At 37.1% G+C, this 19,542-nt stretch overlaps 1 protein-coding gene across 1 annotated transcript in view; it reads left to right on the top strand.

Annotated features, from left to right (window-relative positions):
• The first annotated feature begins 1,093 nt into the window (after positions 1 to 1,093).
• Positions 1,094 to 19,542, top strand: part of COL24A1 (collagen type XXIV alpha 1 chain) — a 143,682-nt gene continuing 125,233 nt past the window's right edge. The window contains exons 1-3 of the mRNA XM_039321005.1: positions 1,094 to 1,572; positions 4,911 to 4,970; positions 13,897 to 13,958. Of these exons, the coding sequence (XP_039176939.1) occupies positions 1,517 to 1,572; positions 4,911 to 4,970; positions 13,897 to 13,958 (178 nt within the window). The 5' untranslated portion in view covers positions 1,094 to 1,516. The remainder of the gene's footprint in view (positions 1,573 to 4,910; positions 4,971 to 13,896; positions 13,959 to 19,542) is intronic.

Raw genomic sequence — 19,542 nt, forward strand, 5'->3', positions numbered from 1 at the left:
TTTAATAGCAATCAGCTACCTTTTCCTGGAACTCTGCCAGGCTTGGTTGGGGTTGATTTAAAAGGCTAAGCAAAAACATACCGATGAGTATTTGGATGGAAGACCATGACAAAATATAGTCTAAGAGCTGTAGGATCATTTTGGAAATTGAAATTTTTTTTTTTTTTTTTTGGAGAAAAAGGCAAGCAAGCTGCTTCTGTATTGTTGCTAACAACACACAAGACATTGCTGTCTACCAAATTACCAGGAACCAAGTGCGATTTGAAGCAGATTTTATTGATTTATTTAAAACAATCCTGTCTGATGAACATTTTGGAAAAGGCTTGCACGTTACCTTTGTTTGACCTTCAGAGCTTAATAACTTTAATACAGATCTTATATGTTTTCTTGGAACCACTTTGCTACTGTCACTCCCTTAACTTCTTTTGGGGGAAACGTTGACCAGAGTGATAGCCAGGGCTACGACAAGGCTTTTAAGAAAAATTTCAAAGGTTCTTAGCCACCCTGACCAAATGTTACCTCAAAAAGTGGCAACCTTTAAAAAAAAGAAAGAGAGAAACAGCAGTGGCATTAATAATAATAATAGTGGCCATTTCGGTTTTTTAGGCAGCGAGAAGCACGGTCCAATGAGAGAGCCTCCACGATTGCAATGGCGCTTTCCGCACGGCCATCAAACAGCACCCCTGACTTTGCGCGCCAAAAGCGAAGGCGGCGGCGGCGGCGGCGGCCTCAACTTTCCCTCTAGCGGCCGCGGCGAGCGCGCCAACTGGCCGGCCCGCACCACCCGCGTGCCCTCTCGCGCTTTTGTCTTTTCCGCTTGGCGGCTGCTGGAGAGGCGCGCGGGACTGGAGGCAGCGCGAGCTGTTTCTAGATGGGTTTGATGATGTAATCGCAAGTCAGTGAGCGATGAAATTCAACACCGAGCCGCGGTGGGGAGGATTTTGCTTTGCTTTGGGTTGGCTGCTCGCTCTGCTCCAAAGCCAGAGGCTCTCGCCTTTCAGCGCTGAATGCCTGCGCTATTGCCACTAAGACGCTGCAAAGAGCAATCTTAAATCTCTTCGTTTTTCCCCCCCACCCCACCCACCCCCTTGCTAAGCCTTTAGTCTTCTGGAGGTGCTGCCTCTTCCCAGTTCCGACCGACTCTTCCTCGCTGCTGCTTCCCAGCGCCAAGGTCTCCTCGCTGTGGAGCTCCAAGTCCAATTGCAAGCGAGCCGAGCGCAGCACTTTTGTAAACGAATAAACAAACAAAGGCATTCTCCCCAAACCACACACACACATACACACAAAAAAGACGTCTTTTCCTGAGCCACACGTGAACTCCCTCCCGTTCTGGCCACGGACTGTAAACTATGTGGAAGAAACGCTAAAGAGAAGTAGGCACTGGGCAAAGCCAAAGAGAAGAGACTATCAGGTTCCGGAGGTCGATTTCATGGACAGTACTTGAACCCTGAGCGATCCGGGGGAAATTGGCTTCTGATTTCGGTTAGAACTTCGCTGCTCGGACAAATGCATACAAATGCATTTAGGAGCTCAAAGGACAAGGAGTGGAAGCATCTCTCCCACGGCACAAACGTGAGTAGAAGAAAGGACACGGGGCGGGTTGCGGGGAGGCCGAAGCAGTCGGCGAGGGGGCGGGTTGCTACCTGAGGTCCCTCCACTGCGCCCGTCTTGGTCAATGTCTGGAGTACATGCGAACCCCTTTTTCTATGGATGTCCCGCTTCGGGTTCAAAATCAAGGGGATAAATAAAACGGTGGTCCCTGGGGCATGGTTAACTGAGAGTAAGAACCACTGTATTCAGTAGGTCTTCTGGAGTCTAAAGGACGGCTGTAGGAATAACTTTGCCGCTACTCTGGTTTACTTCATCATTATGATCTTCGTCATCATCATCATTTTGTTGTATCTATTTCCTAATAAACTGCCCCAGCTTTTCCCAATGCAGCACCCTTTACAAGTGTTGGATGGCCTACAACTCATCCTCTCCAGCTAGTGCAGCACATCTGGAGGGCATCTGGTTGGGGAAAGTTGGGCTCATCCTGTTCGTTGATGTTTAAAACAACCATGTGGCGGAAAAGGAAGAGGAAAAAGTTGGCTGGCAGGTTTCCCATTCCTGCATAGGATGGAAAGAGTCCCAGGCTGTAAATTAGGAGGTGTGTTTATCTACAGAGATAGGATGAGGTAGAAAACCGGGAAATTTCTAGATTTTTTTAAAAATTAAAGTTTTTGCATTTGTTTTAATCTTTTCAGTTTTGCTTTCCGACATGAGATCTTGAAAAATGTTGCTTTGATCTGGATATTAATTATGGGACAGATTTATAATTAATTCATTTTAATAAAATATAACTAGACAAAAAAAGAACATGTATCTTAGATTACATACCATATCTGTAGTTCTCAAGTGTCATTCCTTTGATTGTTGTTGTTGTTGTTATTATTATTATTATTATTATTAGTAGTAGTAGTAGTAGAAGAAGGAGGAGAAGAGAAGAGGAACTTGTGTGTTTTATCTAGTGCTACTTAATCTAACAAGCCATGATGGAAATGTCCTTCACTGTCAGCACACTTATATGTTCACTCAGTTGCTCTTACTGAATATTCAAGCTTAGTAAAATCCAACATTTTTTGTGAATTTTCTTACATTTGAATTTCTAGTAGGACAGAGACCGAAACTTTGTTCTTGTATTGTCTTTTCTAGTTAATGAAAGGTCTTTTGAGGTAAAGAAATGGGCTCTATCTTAAGCTGCATCTCTTAGGCAGCTAGATTCTTATGGACATCCTTAAGAATCTATTGAAAATGCTAATTTTTTGTAAGATTTTTTCCTTCACTAGAAAGGCCATCTTTGTGTATGTTTTTAAAGAGATGAAACCTTTTGATTTTTAAGTAGGTTTAACTCCATGCTAGAGAATGTTGCTTGCAAGACTTAGGTATGCACAAAATTTCCGTTCAGCTTGTCTAAAATAAACATCTTTGTAGGTGATTTGTAAGTATTAAATAGCCCCTAGACATGAACATGGTACCAGAACATTTATTTTCCCAATCTTGCAGCCCTGTTCGTGTAAGAAAGAAAATTTTTCTGAAGATTATTGTTTATGGATATGAAAGGGAAGAGGGAAATGAATTGGACAACTGGAATGTTTTTTTCAAGTTCACATTTTCTGTCTCACTTTACAGGTAGATGCTATTTTCAGTGGTCAGGTTGCCAAATTATAACTATAGTTTTTCTTTCTAGCTCATCTTTAGTTATTATCTTTTTCTTCCCTGAAGCCAACAGAAGCAAGGAAGCATTTATAATTACTTGCAGAGGATTGATATATTGGTGTGATTTCAAGCATAAAACCCCAGGTGATTTTTTTGTGGAAGCACTTTCATTTATCCTAGGCTTTGCCTTTGTTTCTGTTTAAAAAATGAACTGTTTCTATTGGCTAGCCAATCTGTTAATATAGTACAGCAGTCTGTTAGGCTTGCTTTCTACAAGTAAATATTTTAGCATGCTAGGTAATCTTTCCATGGATAAGCAAAAGAGCTCTTGTTTTGTCAAGAGCTGTAAGCTGTAAGGCTGATTTCTTTCCTTTGTGCCTCTCTGGTTTGAATTAATCTGTGTATGTCAGATTTGTGTCTGCTTTTATGTTCTAGTTTTTATTGAGGTACTAAACCTGTTTGGGCAGTAACATTTTAGCTGCAGGTGCGTATTCACATGACTAACAATTCCTTGATCCAGGATAAAAAAACCACCCTCTGAATTAAGAAGCAGTAGTCGGGGAACAGTCAGAAATCTTCTCATTAGTGCCTACTTTTTATATCCTAATCTTTCTCGGATTGTTTGACTGCTCATTTCAGGAGAAGGAATTTTTAAACTCAAGCATTTTGACATTATCAATATGGTAATGTCATCATGTTCACTCCAGGTAGAGAAGTAGAAGACACTTCTCATTGGTGTCCATAGATGATAATGGTGTGACAAATCACAGTATGATTGGTATAGTAGATAAGGTCAGGTGAACTTCTTCATATTTAAAAACCACAATAGAGAGAATTGAGAACAAGTTAGCCATAAGATGATGTATCTGCCAACTACACATTTAGAAATGCAGGAAAAAGGGCCCACTAAGTTAGTGGACTTGGGGTGTGTAGAGAACCTGGGCTAGTCAGGTTCTGCTCTTGGGTGAGAAAGTTACACCAATATGAAATACAAATATGTTGGGAAGATTTTCATACATATTCAGTGTGTGGTTGCTGTTTCTGAACTTTCCTAACATGATAACTAACCCTTCATTTTCAGCACTGCTAGCCTGCTTTCACACTGTTTCCCATGTCAGAACCAGCCCAAGGGTATGGTATACTATTCAGTGTAATAGAGCCTGGGGAGACTAGCAATTAACTCATATATAACTTCTTATAACAGAACAATATTCTTTGTCATATGGTTGCCTGAGGGGCCTGCATATTGTATGTTGTGACATACTCAGACTTTTCTACCTTGCCAATATGATCTTATGTCTATCACTTGAAGCAACTGACTTGTTCAGTCTAATGGTAAGATTGTTCTTGTCCTAAATGTTTTTTTGTAAAACAAACAGCACAGTGGAAGTAATGACAGATTTAATCAGAATATACAGTAGGTCTATCTCTGATAAAATCAAAGCAAGGCTACTTTTTTCCCCTTATAACAAAGATATGCAGCTATGAGTTGGAAATCATACAGAAAGTGATACTTCAATTGAGCACTGATGCATATACCTAAGTTCCATATGTTATATGAGAAATTGGACGTTACTACTGAATGCATATACTCCTGAAAGTTAGTCTGGCTAATAGTGGCTCTGATGAGAAAATTTGTCTGATTCATTCATTTCCAAGCCTGTGCAAAACATATGCTAAAAACAAGTAATTCCTTTTTTATTCTGCTTTAGGAAAAAAATATTCATGATCATATTACCCTTCAATCATCAAAAAAGCAAGTCTGATGTTCAGTAAGTATTCTATTATTGACCAGTCAGGGAATTGAAGGAAGTACAGTGCATATACAGTGCAAAGGTGATTGGGGTCCTTTGTTGGGTGTGTTTGTATGTATTTGTATGTTGTTGGTTAGATTCACTATCTTGTTTTCTGTCTTATCTATTTATGTTGTGTTTTTATTCTGTCTTATTTATACTGGGATCTGTCTGGATTGGCTGGTACCTAAATAAATAAATAAAATTACTGAATATTTTGCTTATGGAAAATGACTTTAATTTGGTTAGTCATATATTTTCTCCGATTGTAAATACTCTAATCGTGCCTTCTCACACTCATGAAACAATAATATAGGTATAGATGTCAGGCCATGCATTTGCATAAAAACTGCTTGATTCCACTAATTTCAGTAGAACTAAATCACTTGCAATATGCTTCATCTTTATTTCTTTCTTTATTAGTGAGTTAGTGAAAGAGACACTTAAGGAGCATTTTTTTTCTTTGTTACATATAAAGCAATGTAAATGACAGCCTCACAATATATTTGCATCACAGCAGTACCTAGTGACTTCTGTTGTAGGTCATTTAGAGAATTCTTCTATACCCTAGCTCAGGGGTATCAAGCTGGCGACCCGTGGTCACATGCTTACGGTCACACGCAGGCCATGCCCACCCTGGCTCCGCAAAGGAAAAAAATGTTGCGATACATCATGTGACACGGTTGAGTTTGACACCCGTGCCCTAGCTGTTCTAGTTCTTTTAGTTTGTAATTCAGAAACTGGAATCTGGAATGGAAAACTATAAAGTTTTACATTCTGTCTTAGAGAAGGAGTGAAGCAGTGTGTGAAAACAAATGCTAGCTTTTTTCAATTTTAAGTAGGAATTCTTCCCAAGGTTTGTTCCAATTATTCTTTGAATAGGTTGCTACTCACTTGCCATCTTAGAGAGTGTGTAAACATAGCCAACAGATGTTACAAGCATTAAGTTTGGAGAATTTACTTCAAACACTTGCCTACTCTTATCCCACAGTTCTGGCAAAAAATGTTTACATAGTGTTTCCATGAACCCAGTGTAAACGGTAAGGCTAATTTTCTTTTGCAGAAAATCTCCCAGAGATCTAGCCACATGAAGAGTTTGGTTTTTAAGAAATTCTTTGTCCACCTTTTCCTGTCATTATCTTGAGATAAAACATACATATGAATTTCAAGATGAAGCTGGTGTATTTGTACAATATACTATTATTTTAAAATGCGATCTCTGCAGTTGGAACTTAGAGAACTATTCTAGAGTCAGTGGATATGACCATCTGCTTACTTATCAAGTAGCTGTGGGTGGATTTACTTACCATTTATCTTTTCATACTGTTTTCTCATTCTCTTGATAGTGTCTTTGATAGTTTCCTGGCTAGTTTGAGGATTTGTAAATTGAGTCCAGATGAGGGAAAATATTTTGAATTGGGTGTTAAAAAAAGTATGAGGGGAAAGAAGTCATAAGCATTTTTCAGAACAGCAAAATCAGTGCCAAAATGAAATGTAACTTTTGAGGTGAGCTTTTTAGCTGCTGCAAACAATGTACCAATTCCTAGCACACCTTTCCTTGCTGAAATAATTTGTAACTCCAAAGTGCTAGCCTGTAATAACCGTTTCATGTTTTGACATCAGAGGGAAATATTGTCTGAAAACTCTATGAAGAGCTGCATGGGGAAGAGTAAACTTACATCCCCATAAGTATTTTGCTCCAGTGTTTGTTTCTTATGTTTTTATTTTTCCATTTGATATATATAAAGATAAAGAAAAAGGCCACAAAATCATACATCTTTCATATATTAAGCAATGTTAGACTTATTTATTAATATAGTGTCATGATGTATGATTCAGTGATGCACTTTGAACATATTTCTAATAATTGGCTGAATTATTTATAAAAATAATAAAAGAAGGATAAATAATCTAAAAAAAGAGGCATGCACATTTTTAATAATCATGAATCAATCTTGGTTGAATCAATAGTTGGTTTATATCTATATGACAGTTAGATGCCAAAATAATTTTCTGTTGACATTTATGTATTGCTCCAGTGTGTGTGTGCATGTGAAACATAATAAAACAAAAACTACATGGCTCTCAGTTTGCTTCTGGGATTATTGTGAATGATAGGCCTTATCCCCTTCACAGCTGGTCAGCGTACATGCCAGACAGCAGCAAATATAGAGAAACGAAGGAAAGGTCAGACAGAAACAAATAAAGAGAAATGACTGTTCCTCACATAGACATAAAGAGAATTAGAGAAGAAAATTTAAGCCTCCCCCTCTCCTTTTTTTATATATAAAAAAAGGGAAGAGAATGGAAGCAAAAGCTATAGACAGAAGCTACAGTAGGAAAAAGACCGAGATCGTTTTCAGAATTCAGAAGCCTCAAAATTAACTTGCTGGAACCCCCGGGAAGGAAGAAATTCAGGAATAATAGAGACAATGGGAATAACTGTTTCAAGCAATAGTTATTTCTGAAAAGTTAGGAATGTTGTATTAATTTTAATCTTCATTTTACTATCCTGTCTGAGTCTCTCCATTTTTTAAAATCTTTCTATGCAGGTGTGTGTACTTTAGTGTTTATACATATCAGATTGTGCATGAGTAAGTAATTTCTTGTTAGACTATCCTGTGATTTAGAATATTTATACTCCAGCTCTAGGCTCTTTACATCAAGCTGCTTTGTAGCCATCGTGTGGTTTGCTTGGAGCACTGCACCTTACATACAATTTGTTTCTTTTTAGTCCACTTAGAAGGTGCTGTTTTATTGAAGCAACTCTATATAATTTCTCCTTCAACAGGGAATGTTTGCGTTTTAAAATCTAAAGATATAACAATTTATCTTTCATTTAAAAAGTATGATTTTTGTTCATTTTTTGTGAGGTTGGTCTATCTTCCTTAGAAGACAGAAACTTGTTTCTTCTACAGCATTATAGGAACTGCTCCTATAGAAATTATTTTTTTAAAGTTTCTACCTTTTAATCATCCAAAATGCAGAGGAAGAAGCTTTACTTCCCTCATATGCCAGGGTTAGAGGAAGGATGCCACCCATGGAAAATAGGAGATGGCAGGAGAGAAAAAAACCCAAATTGCTACCCTAAAGTGGGAGATGGGGACAAGGGATGAAAATCTAGATGTCTTCTTGGATAGATTTATTTTAGACAGCTAGATTTGTTTAAGGAGCAGGGTTTTTCTGTATTCTGTTGAAAAGCATGAAAACATACGCTTTTCTTCTGAAAAGCTGAAGGCATTTTGTAGTGTCAGATTCTGAGACTATAGTATTGTATCTGTGGAAGCCAGCACATGGTCAAATAGTATTGGATTCAATATATTAAGAATCTAAGCCTAGACAGAATGAAAAACTGGAACTAGAGAAAAAGAAAGAAAGAATGGCACTCCAAGAGGAGTACCTTAAATGAATGTATCTGGAAGTAAAGAGACTGGAGCTAGGACAGGAGTAGGCAACCCAAAACACTCAAAGAGCCACCTAGACCCATTTCCCACCAAAAACAAAACACTGGGAGCCGCAAAACCCTTTTGATATCTAAAATGAAGATAACACTGCATATATCCTTTTTTACCTTTATTATAGGTGTGTGTGTGTGTATGTGTATGTGTGTGTGTGTGTGTGTGTGTATATATATATATATATATATATATACACATACACAGTGTGTGTGTGTATATATATATATATATATATATATATACACATACACAGTATGTATATATATATATATATATATATATATATATATATATATACACACCTACATACATACATACACACACAGGTAAAAAAAGGATATATGCAGTGTTATCTTCATTTTAGATGTCAAAAGGGTCTCTCTCTCTCTCTCTCTCTCTCCCTCCCTCTCTATCTGCCCTTGGTCTGCCACTCCTCTTCCTCCACTCTTTCTCTCTCTCTCTCTCTCTCTCTCCCTCCCTCTCTTTCTCTCTCTCGCTTTCTCTCCCCCCCTCTCCTATCTGCTGCTCACCTGGCAAGCTTCAAGCTGTTGTCCAACAAGCTCAGGGGTAGGCAACCTCGTCTCTTTTATGACTCATGGACTTCAACTCCCAGAATTCCTGAGTCAGCCTAGCTGGGCTAGCTAGCTCTCTCCTGCTCTTCCTGCTTCCTGCTTCCTGCAGAGACGCAGCAAAGGGAGGAGCTCCGCCCAGTAAGCTTTTCAGCTCCTCGAAGAACACTGTGAGTGCACTCTTTTACACATACACACACACACAAAACACACACACACACACACACACAGAGAGAGAGAGAGAGAAAGAGAGAGAGAGAGAGAGAGAAGCAGGGAAGCGCAATTGCTTCTCTCTGTCTCTGTCTCTCTCTGCAAAGGCAGAGGAGGCTGGGAGCCACAGGGGAAGGCTCAAAGAGCCGCATGTGGCTCCGGAGCCGCAGGTTGCCGACCTGTGAGCTAGGAAAAAGAAGGAAGAAGGAACATACCTAACAGTTGGAAAGGGGGAATTTAAAGAGTGGAAGGCCTTCACTTGCAATCAGTCTGAATTTCTTAGCACTTCCTGTGAAAAAAATACAAGTTTCCAAAGTACAAAGAGGGTGAAAATCCTTGACCCACTTCCTGGATAACTTGAAAAAGAATTACCATGGCTATGTGACAGGGAAAGAGCAGTATATGGCAGCAAAGAGAGCACACATAGTTCTCTTAGAGACCAGGAACAAAGGAATAAGATCTACACTTTGATTCCAAGCAAATACATGAGGTGGAAGGGCAGGTACCTTAGGAAGCAAAGGAGGAATCCAATCCATCTCCCCTTCACGTGGTCCCTTTACAATAGAATGCCACAGAAATACGTCCTCTGGGAAAAAGAACTCTTTTAGGGAACAGTTGTCAGGAACTAACACATAAGTGTTCAAGAGACAACAAGAGGAATATCTGAGCTTGTCTATAAAAATATAGGAGACAATCCCCCCCAGCAAGCTCAGAACTGATGTATCACACACACTGTGTGTATGTATGTGTGTGTGCGTGTGCGCGCGCGCAAGCCCCACAGAAAACTAATTGTGCTCAGCAAGTTTCACAGGTGCTTCTTCCACTTGTCATATGATACCCAAGTGGACAAAAAAAAAGGGTAAGGCAATTTTTTCTGGACTGGATGTGGCAGGAATATGATCAAGTATATAAGTTTTTATAATAATTGCCAGTGAGTGAGGGACAACAAGGATGGAGTTTTGCCTATCATGGGAACTCCAGTACAGAGAATAACAATAGACATTCTGGGACATACTAAAACAAAAAGATTATGCCTGGCTGATAAATCAGACTTTATGCTGACCTCTTCATAGCATAGCCAGAGCATTTTAATCTGGCATGAACCCCAAGCTGGAGGCAGAAATATGCTTCTGTGTGGATTATAGGAAACTAAATAAGAAATAGTGATAAATTCAAACTTTGCATGGCACGTTGAACTATAACCTAAATAATCATTTTAAAGAAATGTGTAGAATTGTAGCTCAGATTTTATATAAACCTGGAGAAATGGCTAATTATGGATTTGTATGTTGTACTATGATAACCAAAGTGTTCATTTTAAAATCCTTATCCAACTAAGGAAGATGGTGTCTAAAATACTGTCTTTTTCTATCTCAGCCTGCCTTAGCTGAGCTTATTTGAGCTTCAATGGATAATCATCCATATGACATTTTCTTTAATGGCTCCCAACTATCTGTCCATTTTCCATTCTGTTCTTGACTGATGCTATTAAAAGATAACTTTTTAAAAAAATCATCAAATGATAATAATAATCATATACAGCATCATACAATGTGCTACCTCTGCAAAGAAGCTGAAGAAACAACGGATCACCTGGTTATCTGCTGCAAGAAGATTGCACAGACTGACTACAAACTATGGGACGACAAAGTAGCAAGAAATATCATTTGTGTGCAAGCAAGAACTGAAGGGATGATAAAATAGAGAAAGTCATAGAAAATTAAGAAGCTAAATTGCTGTGGGACTTCAGAATTCAAATAGATAGACATCTGCCACATAACACCCCAGACTTAAAAACTGTCGATAAGAGGGACAAAAAAGACTGGATAGTGGAAGAGGCAATACCTGGAGACCAGCAGAATAAAAGAGAACGAACTGGAGAAGATAACAAAATACAAAGACCTGCAAATAGAAATAGAACAATGATGCCAAAAGAAAGCAAAAGGTAGTACCAATAGCAGTAGGCGCCTTGGTTATAATCCCAGAACTTGTGGAGCACCACTTGAACACATTGACATTGACAGATTCACCATCAGTCAATTGCAAAAGAGTGCCTTATTTGGAACAGCTTATACCTTGCAATGATACTTCTATCATCATCAAACATCCACATTTGCCTATCCAAAGGTCCTTGGGAAAGACTCTTTTAGTAGATAAAAATGCCAAATCCAGTCTGAACATCTGGCTGGCTGTGCAAATAATATATATTCTTGCTGGCATTTAAATATCCCCTTCCATTTTTTTTCATATTCCCTAAAATCTCCCTTGCTTAGTTGAAAAGTATGGTCTTTTGCTATACCTGCATTTAAATTTTTTCTTCTTTCTCTGATGTTTTTAGTTGGATATGTTTAAGTTTGTTTGTATGTAGACAGGATCAGAATTTCTTCTCAGTACTCATTTTCACTTTTGTAAGCGCATAATATATGAGTATATAGGAAGTAATAAACTCATGGTTCATTTGTGAAAGTGTCAGATGTTTACAAATACTATATCAACCTTGTGGTTATTACAACTCAGAATGATAATATTTATAGACATACAGTATATGAACAGAAAAACCAACCAATTCTATTTTCTTAGTATTAATGGCTGAGGAGGGTTAGGATGAATCAGAACGATTTCTCTGGCAAAAAGAGCTAGCTCACCGCTAGCTAGCTCATCTGCCTGCCAAATCCACAGTATGCCTTCAGAAAAATTGGCATTAAGGATCACTATTCTTATGTTCTTGTCTGCAACAAGCCTTCAGATGAAGCATTTAGGCATGTGTTGGATTAGTTTAGGATTAGTGTGGATATTTTCTGTCCTTTTGGATTCCATGGGTAGGAGGTTTTGTTTTTTTTTTTTTTTTAAAAAAAAGCTTCGGGAAGAAAAAAAAAACAATAAAATCTAGGCATTTCTTGCTGCTGCTCTCCTATTCTATGAGCCAGAATTGTTTTGATGCATTAATAAGTGCACTCCAGATTTTCTTCTGTAATTTACATAGGATTGGTCTTTTTTTTGTTGTTGTTTTATTCCTGGATACCAAGAATTTAGAGTATGATAGACTGCAAAAATGCCCATTGGCAGAAAAGGATTTATTTCTTCTGAGTGTGCATGCAAAGGATTGTACTCCTAATACCCGTCCACTGATAAACGTAAAAAAACCCAGGATCTATGATAAGGTAATTAAGATAATCAATTAGAAAAGAAGCTTTATATTGACGTAGTTGTTACTTGTAGAAATACTAGGAAAATGTTTATATTCAATTATTATTTATCAAAATACTAAGAAACGTACTAATTTAAGGTTTATAAAAGAGAATATTATTGGAAGAAGAGAAAATCAAGGAAAGTTACTATGTGGATTATGGAATTATAGAAATTAATTGTTATTGATTGTTTTTAAATATAAACCCAGACAACACAATGTTTACCAAATATTAAGGTGACTATGTTAAAAAAAACAATAGATAGATAGATAGATAGATAGATAGATAGATAGATAGATAGATAGAGATATATAGATAGAGATAGAGATATATAGATAAACGTAAAACATATTACACATTCTAGACTTGGTTTAATCATAGCTGAATATTATATCTGCTCTAGCATGACAGTAGTTAATGCTTACCAGGTTCATTTATAGCCAATGTTTACAGATCAACTTCACATCTGCTTTCAAGCTATAGAGATGAGGTCAATTCTGAGATTAAATATAGTCTACTATTATCTCTTGTTTAAACCTGTTTTCAAGGCAGTGTCTCTGCTACTATATCATTTCTTATGGGGGATGTTCATGTAAACAGAAAATAAAAAATAAGCAGTTATAGGTAGATATATTTTGACAGTGGGGATGTCAATGAGATGTAATTTCCTCAGTGATACCATGACACTGTCAAATGTACCTCTAGCCATGAATTGTAATCATGCACCTTATTTCTAGGCATATTTAACTGCAAGAAACTAGGATATTTAGAGCATTATATTTTAAGGGAGAAATGCATGGAAACATCTGGGAGATGTCAGTCTACTCCTAAGAAATACTTTGCCTTGTCTAGCAAAGCATTCAGTCCTAGAGGGGCCAACAAGTTCCAGAGGAAAAATGAAATACATTGGTAGAAAGAAAATATAAAATAGTTTTGAACTGTTACTGGAAATCTGAACTATCACCCATCAAACGACAGATGAACATTCAATGAATCAAGATTTGACTATAATGTGTCTAATAGATTCAAAGGGTTATCTGATGTGGTGACATTTTAAACATGGCTGTTCAACTCTAGCAATGCTGTGCTGTGCTGTGCTGTGCTGTGCTGTACTATACTATACTATAAAAAAAATCTTTTTTATGACCCTTTAATCCCTTAATTTGGAGTAAAGTTGGGGGCCTTCCTGATTCCTACGCAGAGTTCATAGTAGATATTTTCTCTTTGCGCCCTGATAGAGCAACATCTACTGCTACCTAGGATTGAATTCTTAACTTTCCAAGTGGGAAGCAAGTATCTTCACCACTAGGCCACCATGCCTATTGTATTGTATTGCATTGCATTGCACTGCATTGCATTGTATTGTATTTTTACATTACTACACTGTATTATATTTATACTATACTATATTATCATATTGCATTATATATTTTGTTTGTATGGTGTGTGTCAAGTCTAATGAAATTTCTGTCTTTTATAGGAAGACCCTTCTCCTTCTTACACTATGTATAGCTGTGGGTTGTGTGCAAAGACAGCAAGAAGGTAAGAAACATCTCTTACAGAACATTTTGAATGATCTGTTAAGAGAAAGGTATAGCTTTGATTTTGTTAGTATCACTTTGAAATGTTTTTGATTGACCATTTATTCAAATATCAGGCAGAGTTGAAATGGATACAGAAGTTGAAAGAAACCACTTTAGACATGTTGACCTTTTCGAGATTACTCACATTTGCATAATAAAAATTGAAGCTGTACTTTTGAGGATTTCCCAAGATAACCCAGAGCGCTTATTAAACACTTATTTGGAATTTCATTTTTAAGGCACATCAAAAGCAGTTGCATTTTTTAAAATTTACTTCATTTTATTACATTTTAATGTGCTGAAGATAGTTGAAAAACATGATTGTGTTATGTTACTGTTTGTATTTGGACTACTGAGAAATGGATAGATGTTTACTCTGGAAAGTTAAATTGGGAACGTAGCAATTATAGGCTCCAATATATCCATTTTATGACCTAGGTGTCTGGGCTCTTCCACTTCATTCCCATTGCTAATGTTGGAAAACTTTCAGGATGGAATCTTTATTTATTTTATTACTTTAAATAATTTATATGATTGTCCCCCTCTTAACAGTGACTGTGAGTAATGTACAACGCTGACTTTGGGGGGGGGGGGAGCTGCAGTGTCTGATTTTCCCTCTTGTGAAGCTCATGATCCCAGCTTGCTCTTCACAGGGAGCAAGATAAGATATCTCACTGTATTTTCATCCCAGTTATGGATAGAGACATTTAGTTTAGGAGTTGAAAGGACTTTACTTTTCCAAGACATTTCCTTCTCTTTCAGAACTTAAGAAACAGAATAAATACTTCTCAGAGTTAGCTATAGAAAAGTTACTTGTAGTTATTGTAAAGAAATTTATGACATTCAGAACACTTTGGATGTCGATTTATCATTATTGTTATAAGTAGAAATTCTTCTTGCATCATTTTTTTTACTATTATGCAGAAGATATTTTTGATTGTCATCAAATACGCAAATGTAAGTTTCATAGGTTTGTTATATTTTATTTATTAAAAACATTTGTATATCCATTCATGTAATATATTTTTATTAATCTTGGCCTTTTCTCCAAGAAGCCCAGGAAATGTTTACATGGCATTTTCTTCTACGTTACTGTAGAAGAACGAATGGCAACATCTGTGGGTGGAGTTAAAAGAAGGATCAGCCTAGAACAGGGGTGTTAAACTGCCGGATTGCGGGCTGGACGCGTCACATGGAAGCCGCGCCCACCCCATTGCCGGCAATGGCAAAACTGTCCCGATACGTTGCGCAACATCACGTGATGTCGCGGGTTTGACATGTCTGGCCTAGTATCTCTATATAGCCACTAGCAGACTAAATCCAACCCTCCCCTGAATTCCATGGAGCCGTATCTAACTCTAAGCAGGTGCTAATCGCTAGTTGAGAAAACTCCTGTGCGTAGGCTGCTTAGCAATAAATGAGTTTAATTGGATCTTCATGTGTGGATCTGATCTTTTGCACCTGACCTTCCAACAATCCTATGAAGTGAGTTAGGTTGAGCGATTAGTAAATTCACACACTGCACTAAAGTATCATGTATTTTGTTTTGGCTTAGCATAATTTAATAGATGCAAAATGTACTAAGTGAGCTTCACTTTCAGGCCTATTGACTTTGGAGTTAACTGAATCCTCTTCTAAGGATTTTCTTCATAGTTGCAGATCATGAATATACTCAGAAGATTTATCTGGCCTCCAAAGAGCTGTTTTTGGATTTGGGTATAAACAATAAATTTGTTTAGTTAAGAAAAAAAGCTGAAGCAGTGTTGCTTACTTTATGCTTGTAGTGGAATTCTTGTTTAAGAAGCCTAAATGCAAAGCCCAAATATAGATCTAGTTCAATAGTTTGTGGAGCCTTTCTGTTTAGATGTATATATGATAAATTCAAAGAGCTATTGCTTACCCCAAGCCTTGAGATGAGATACTCTAAAGACATGTATGGTCTGACTTGCCTGTCAATATCAGCTTCTCTTAAGCTTCTTAGAACAGAAACTCACTTAAAATATAGAATAAATTGAAGACATGTGGCATCTACAGGGGAAAAAAAAAGTTTGTTGGCATTTCTAACTATGCTTCCTTGGCAATGGTCTGTCAAGAGGGATAAAACACAGCACAGTTACCCTTATCCCCCACACTGTAGGAAAATGATTAATGAAGTCTGCGAGCAAACAGGGAAGAAAGCACAGTCTTCTGAAGTTGAAACAAGTCATTTTCAAGACGACAAACCATAAATATTTGTTGCAAATCTCCTTTGAGTTTTTTTGTTCTTTGTAATGTACAGAGTAAATGAAGTCAGATGCCAGCATCTGTGCAGAGAAAAGAAAAAGAATAGATCCTTAATGGATTATTTAAAAAAAAAAAAGTCAAAGCACCTGGAGTGGATTACATGTTCTAAAGTACTCATTTTTTAAAGCATCTTCTAAGAGAATTATTATAGAGAACCAATTTGATGTAGTGTTTTAGGCATCAGACTAGAAATTGAGAAACTGAATTCTGGTCCTGCCGTAGGCACAAAGCTAATTGTGTGACCTTGGTCCTGCCGTAGGCACAAAACCAATTGTGTGACCAGTTGTGTCACTTTCTTTCAGCCTTAGGAAGTAGATGATGTTTTGAAATCTTGCCAACGAAACCACTGATACTTGGTCCAGGCAGTTGACAGGAGTCAACATTGACAAACAAAAGAAAACAAACACAAGGAAAATTTTGAAATTTAGCTGTAAGTGCAGGTTGTGAAAGTTGGTTAAAGAGAAATGTACAATTGCTAAGGTACCAAGCTTCCACAGAATGCTAGTGCTACAGGTTAATTTATTTATTACTATTACTAATAAAAAAAAAACCAGAATAACCTCCTTGTGTAACCCCCATTACATTCTTTCAGAGCACTGAGTAAAAGATAAAGTGCTTATTGTTCCATTCAGAAATTCCTTATCTAATGATTTTTCCTCAAACTCTGAAAATCCTATGAGAGATACTTTTATTTTTTGCATTCAATCATGTCCAATTCTCAAACATTGTCTGGACAAGTCCCAGCAATTTTCTTGGCAAGGTTTTTCAGAAGCATTTTCCCATTGCCTCCTTCCTAGGGCAAAGGGAAAGTAACTAGCACAAGGTCACCCAGTGGGCTTTGTGTCTAAGACAGGGCTAGAATTTACAGTCTCCTGATTCCTAGCCTAATAGCTTAACATCAAACTGGCTTTCTATGGGAAATATAGGAGCCATTGAAAAATAGGAAGCTAAAACATTATTGTGTTTGTTAGATTCCAGGCTATTTCTAAACTAATCTTTTTTTCCCCAATAAGGGAAAATGACAGTTTGAATTACAGCATGATCAGCTCTGCAATTTTCACAAATTATGACTTAAATAAATTTATTTTATGCCTGAACATCCCAAGGAATTGAAAAATATATAACGCCATCTCCCCATTCAAATGATATGTCTTTCAGTGCCTCTGAATATAGTATGCTGGCTCTTCTTTAATGTTGGCTCTTTGTACACCAACTAAGTATTATTCAACAAACTCTTAATAGCAAAGTATGTAACTAATTTTCAAAAGGGGTAATACAAAATTATATTTTGACAATTCCAAAATTGTGAGGGTTTTGTGTAAATGTATGAGTGTAAGTCTGTTTACGCACACTTTAGAAAAAACGTGTCAGTTCTTAACATTGCTAATAACAGAAGAAAGTCAAATTCAGAAAAGTCTGTGGAAATCCTTCTGTTTATTCAGTTTTGGCTTTTGCTTCAACTTGTATTAATGCTGATGAATAATTGATTTTACATAATTTTAGTCTAAAATGCTAAAATGGTATATTCTGAGGCCAAGAAATAATTTTGCAAATTACTTCTGAGGCTAAATTGTTGATTGATCCTATGAATTATTATTAAACTACCATAACTCGTGGGATTGGATGCTAGGACTTAATGTGGTTTTAATAAGTAGCTTTGCATAACTTCTGGGACTTCTTCACAGCCTCCCTATCCTACATAAGGTTTAATGTATCAGAACAAACCAATCATGAAAATAGCAGTTCCATCCATTGGAACTGAATAATCCAGTGTTTCTCAACCTTGGCAAGTCTAAAATGGATGATCTTGGGATTTGGGAATTTTGGGAATTGAAGTCCACCATCTTGAACTTGCAAAAGTTGAGAATAATTACTGGAGTAATTATTCATTCCCTAAAAAGTTGCTTGGAGGGTACTTTAAAGTTAAGAATGAGAGGTAAAAATGCAGGAGTTGATACCTGTGGGTTTTTTCCTATAAAAAGTTCATTTTAAAGGTACTCTTTTTCTTTTTACCTTGACAGGGCTCTGTAATTAGGAAAAAAATATATCTGTGCAGTGAAAAGACTTCTGAAGAAAAAAGGATGTGGATAAGAAAGAGTTCAACTTTCTTTCCTTGCTTATTTTGTACTTTAAAAAATTGACTACTTCCTTTTAAGATTTTGTAATGTATTCACCTTCTGTTGTCATCCTACTGTATATGAGATTTTTAGTGATGGGCACTTTCCTATCACAATGTTTCCACTTCCTGATCCCTCCCAAACATTGTCAAGCCAAGCTGTTTTATTTGACTGATGTCTGAATGTAGACTGGAAGAAAAAAACACACGTTGGAATGCAGGTTGTGATAAAGGGTTCCTACCAATGAGGGATAGAAATGGGATGATTAGACCACCTGGAAGCAGATCTAAGGCTCTTCAAGGGCAAATTTTAAAAAAAAAATCATTACAGTGATTTTGTATAGGCAATGATTTTGAACTTGAGCCGAGGTGGCACAGCAGTTAGAGTGCAGTACTGAAGGCCACTTTAGCTGACTGTGTTCAGCAGGTCAGCGGTTCAAATCTCACCGGCTCAAGGTTGACTCAGCCTTCCATCCTTCCGAGGTAGGTAAAATGAGGACCCAGATTGTTGGGGGCAATGTAAATATATATATAGATTGCTTACTGGTGTACACCGCTTAGAGAGTGCTTGCACTTAAAGCGGTATATAAGTCTCATAAATAAATAAATAAATAAATAAATAAATAAATAAATAAACTTCAAAGCTGGCAATAGATCTACTATCCATATCAGGATAGCTGATATCATGAGAAGGGACCCATTCAGAGCTGATTTTGATCTACCACAAAGATCCAGTCTGGTTATGTTGAAGAGCTGTAATTTAGCAGCATTCCTCTGCTATATGAGGCATGACAATGCAACATATTTCTCCTTTGACTTAGGTGAGAGAAGAATCAGCATTCCCTGATTTTATTTTATCATATGCAATTCCTTTTGCTTTCCATTACAGGCTCAGTGTGTCTCACATACATTGAAGTCTTATATTTGCTTATTCTAATTCTTTGGAGTAGAAGGAGAAAATTACATCTTGTATTCTTTTGATAAGTATAGAGTGTGTTCTATCTTTGAAATTAAGTCATTTGTGTTTAATTTTTTTGATATATATCTATTTTAGAACGTGTGCCTGTCGTACTTTTTAGTTTTATAGATACCTTACAAAGGAAAAGTAATTTGCTTGGCATTGGCTTCAATTAGCATTTTGATA

This window comes from Crotalus tigris, unplaced genomic scaffold, assembly GCF_016545835.1.
Source record: "Crotalus tigris isolate CLP2741 ecotype Arizona unplaced genomic scaffold, ASM1654583v1 scf7180000023718.2468807, whole genome shotgun sequence".
Lineage (NCBI taxonomy): Eukaryota > Metazoa > Chordata > Lepidosauria > Squamata > Viperidae > Crotalus > Crotalus tigris.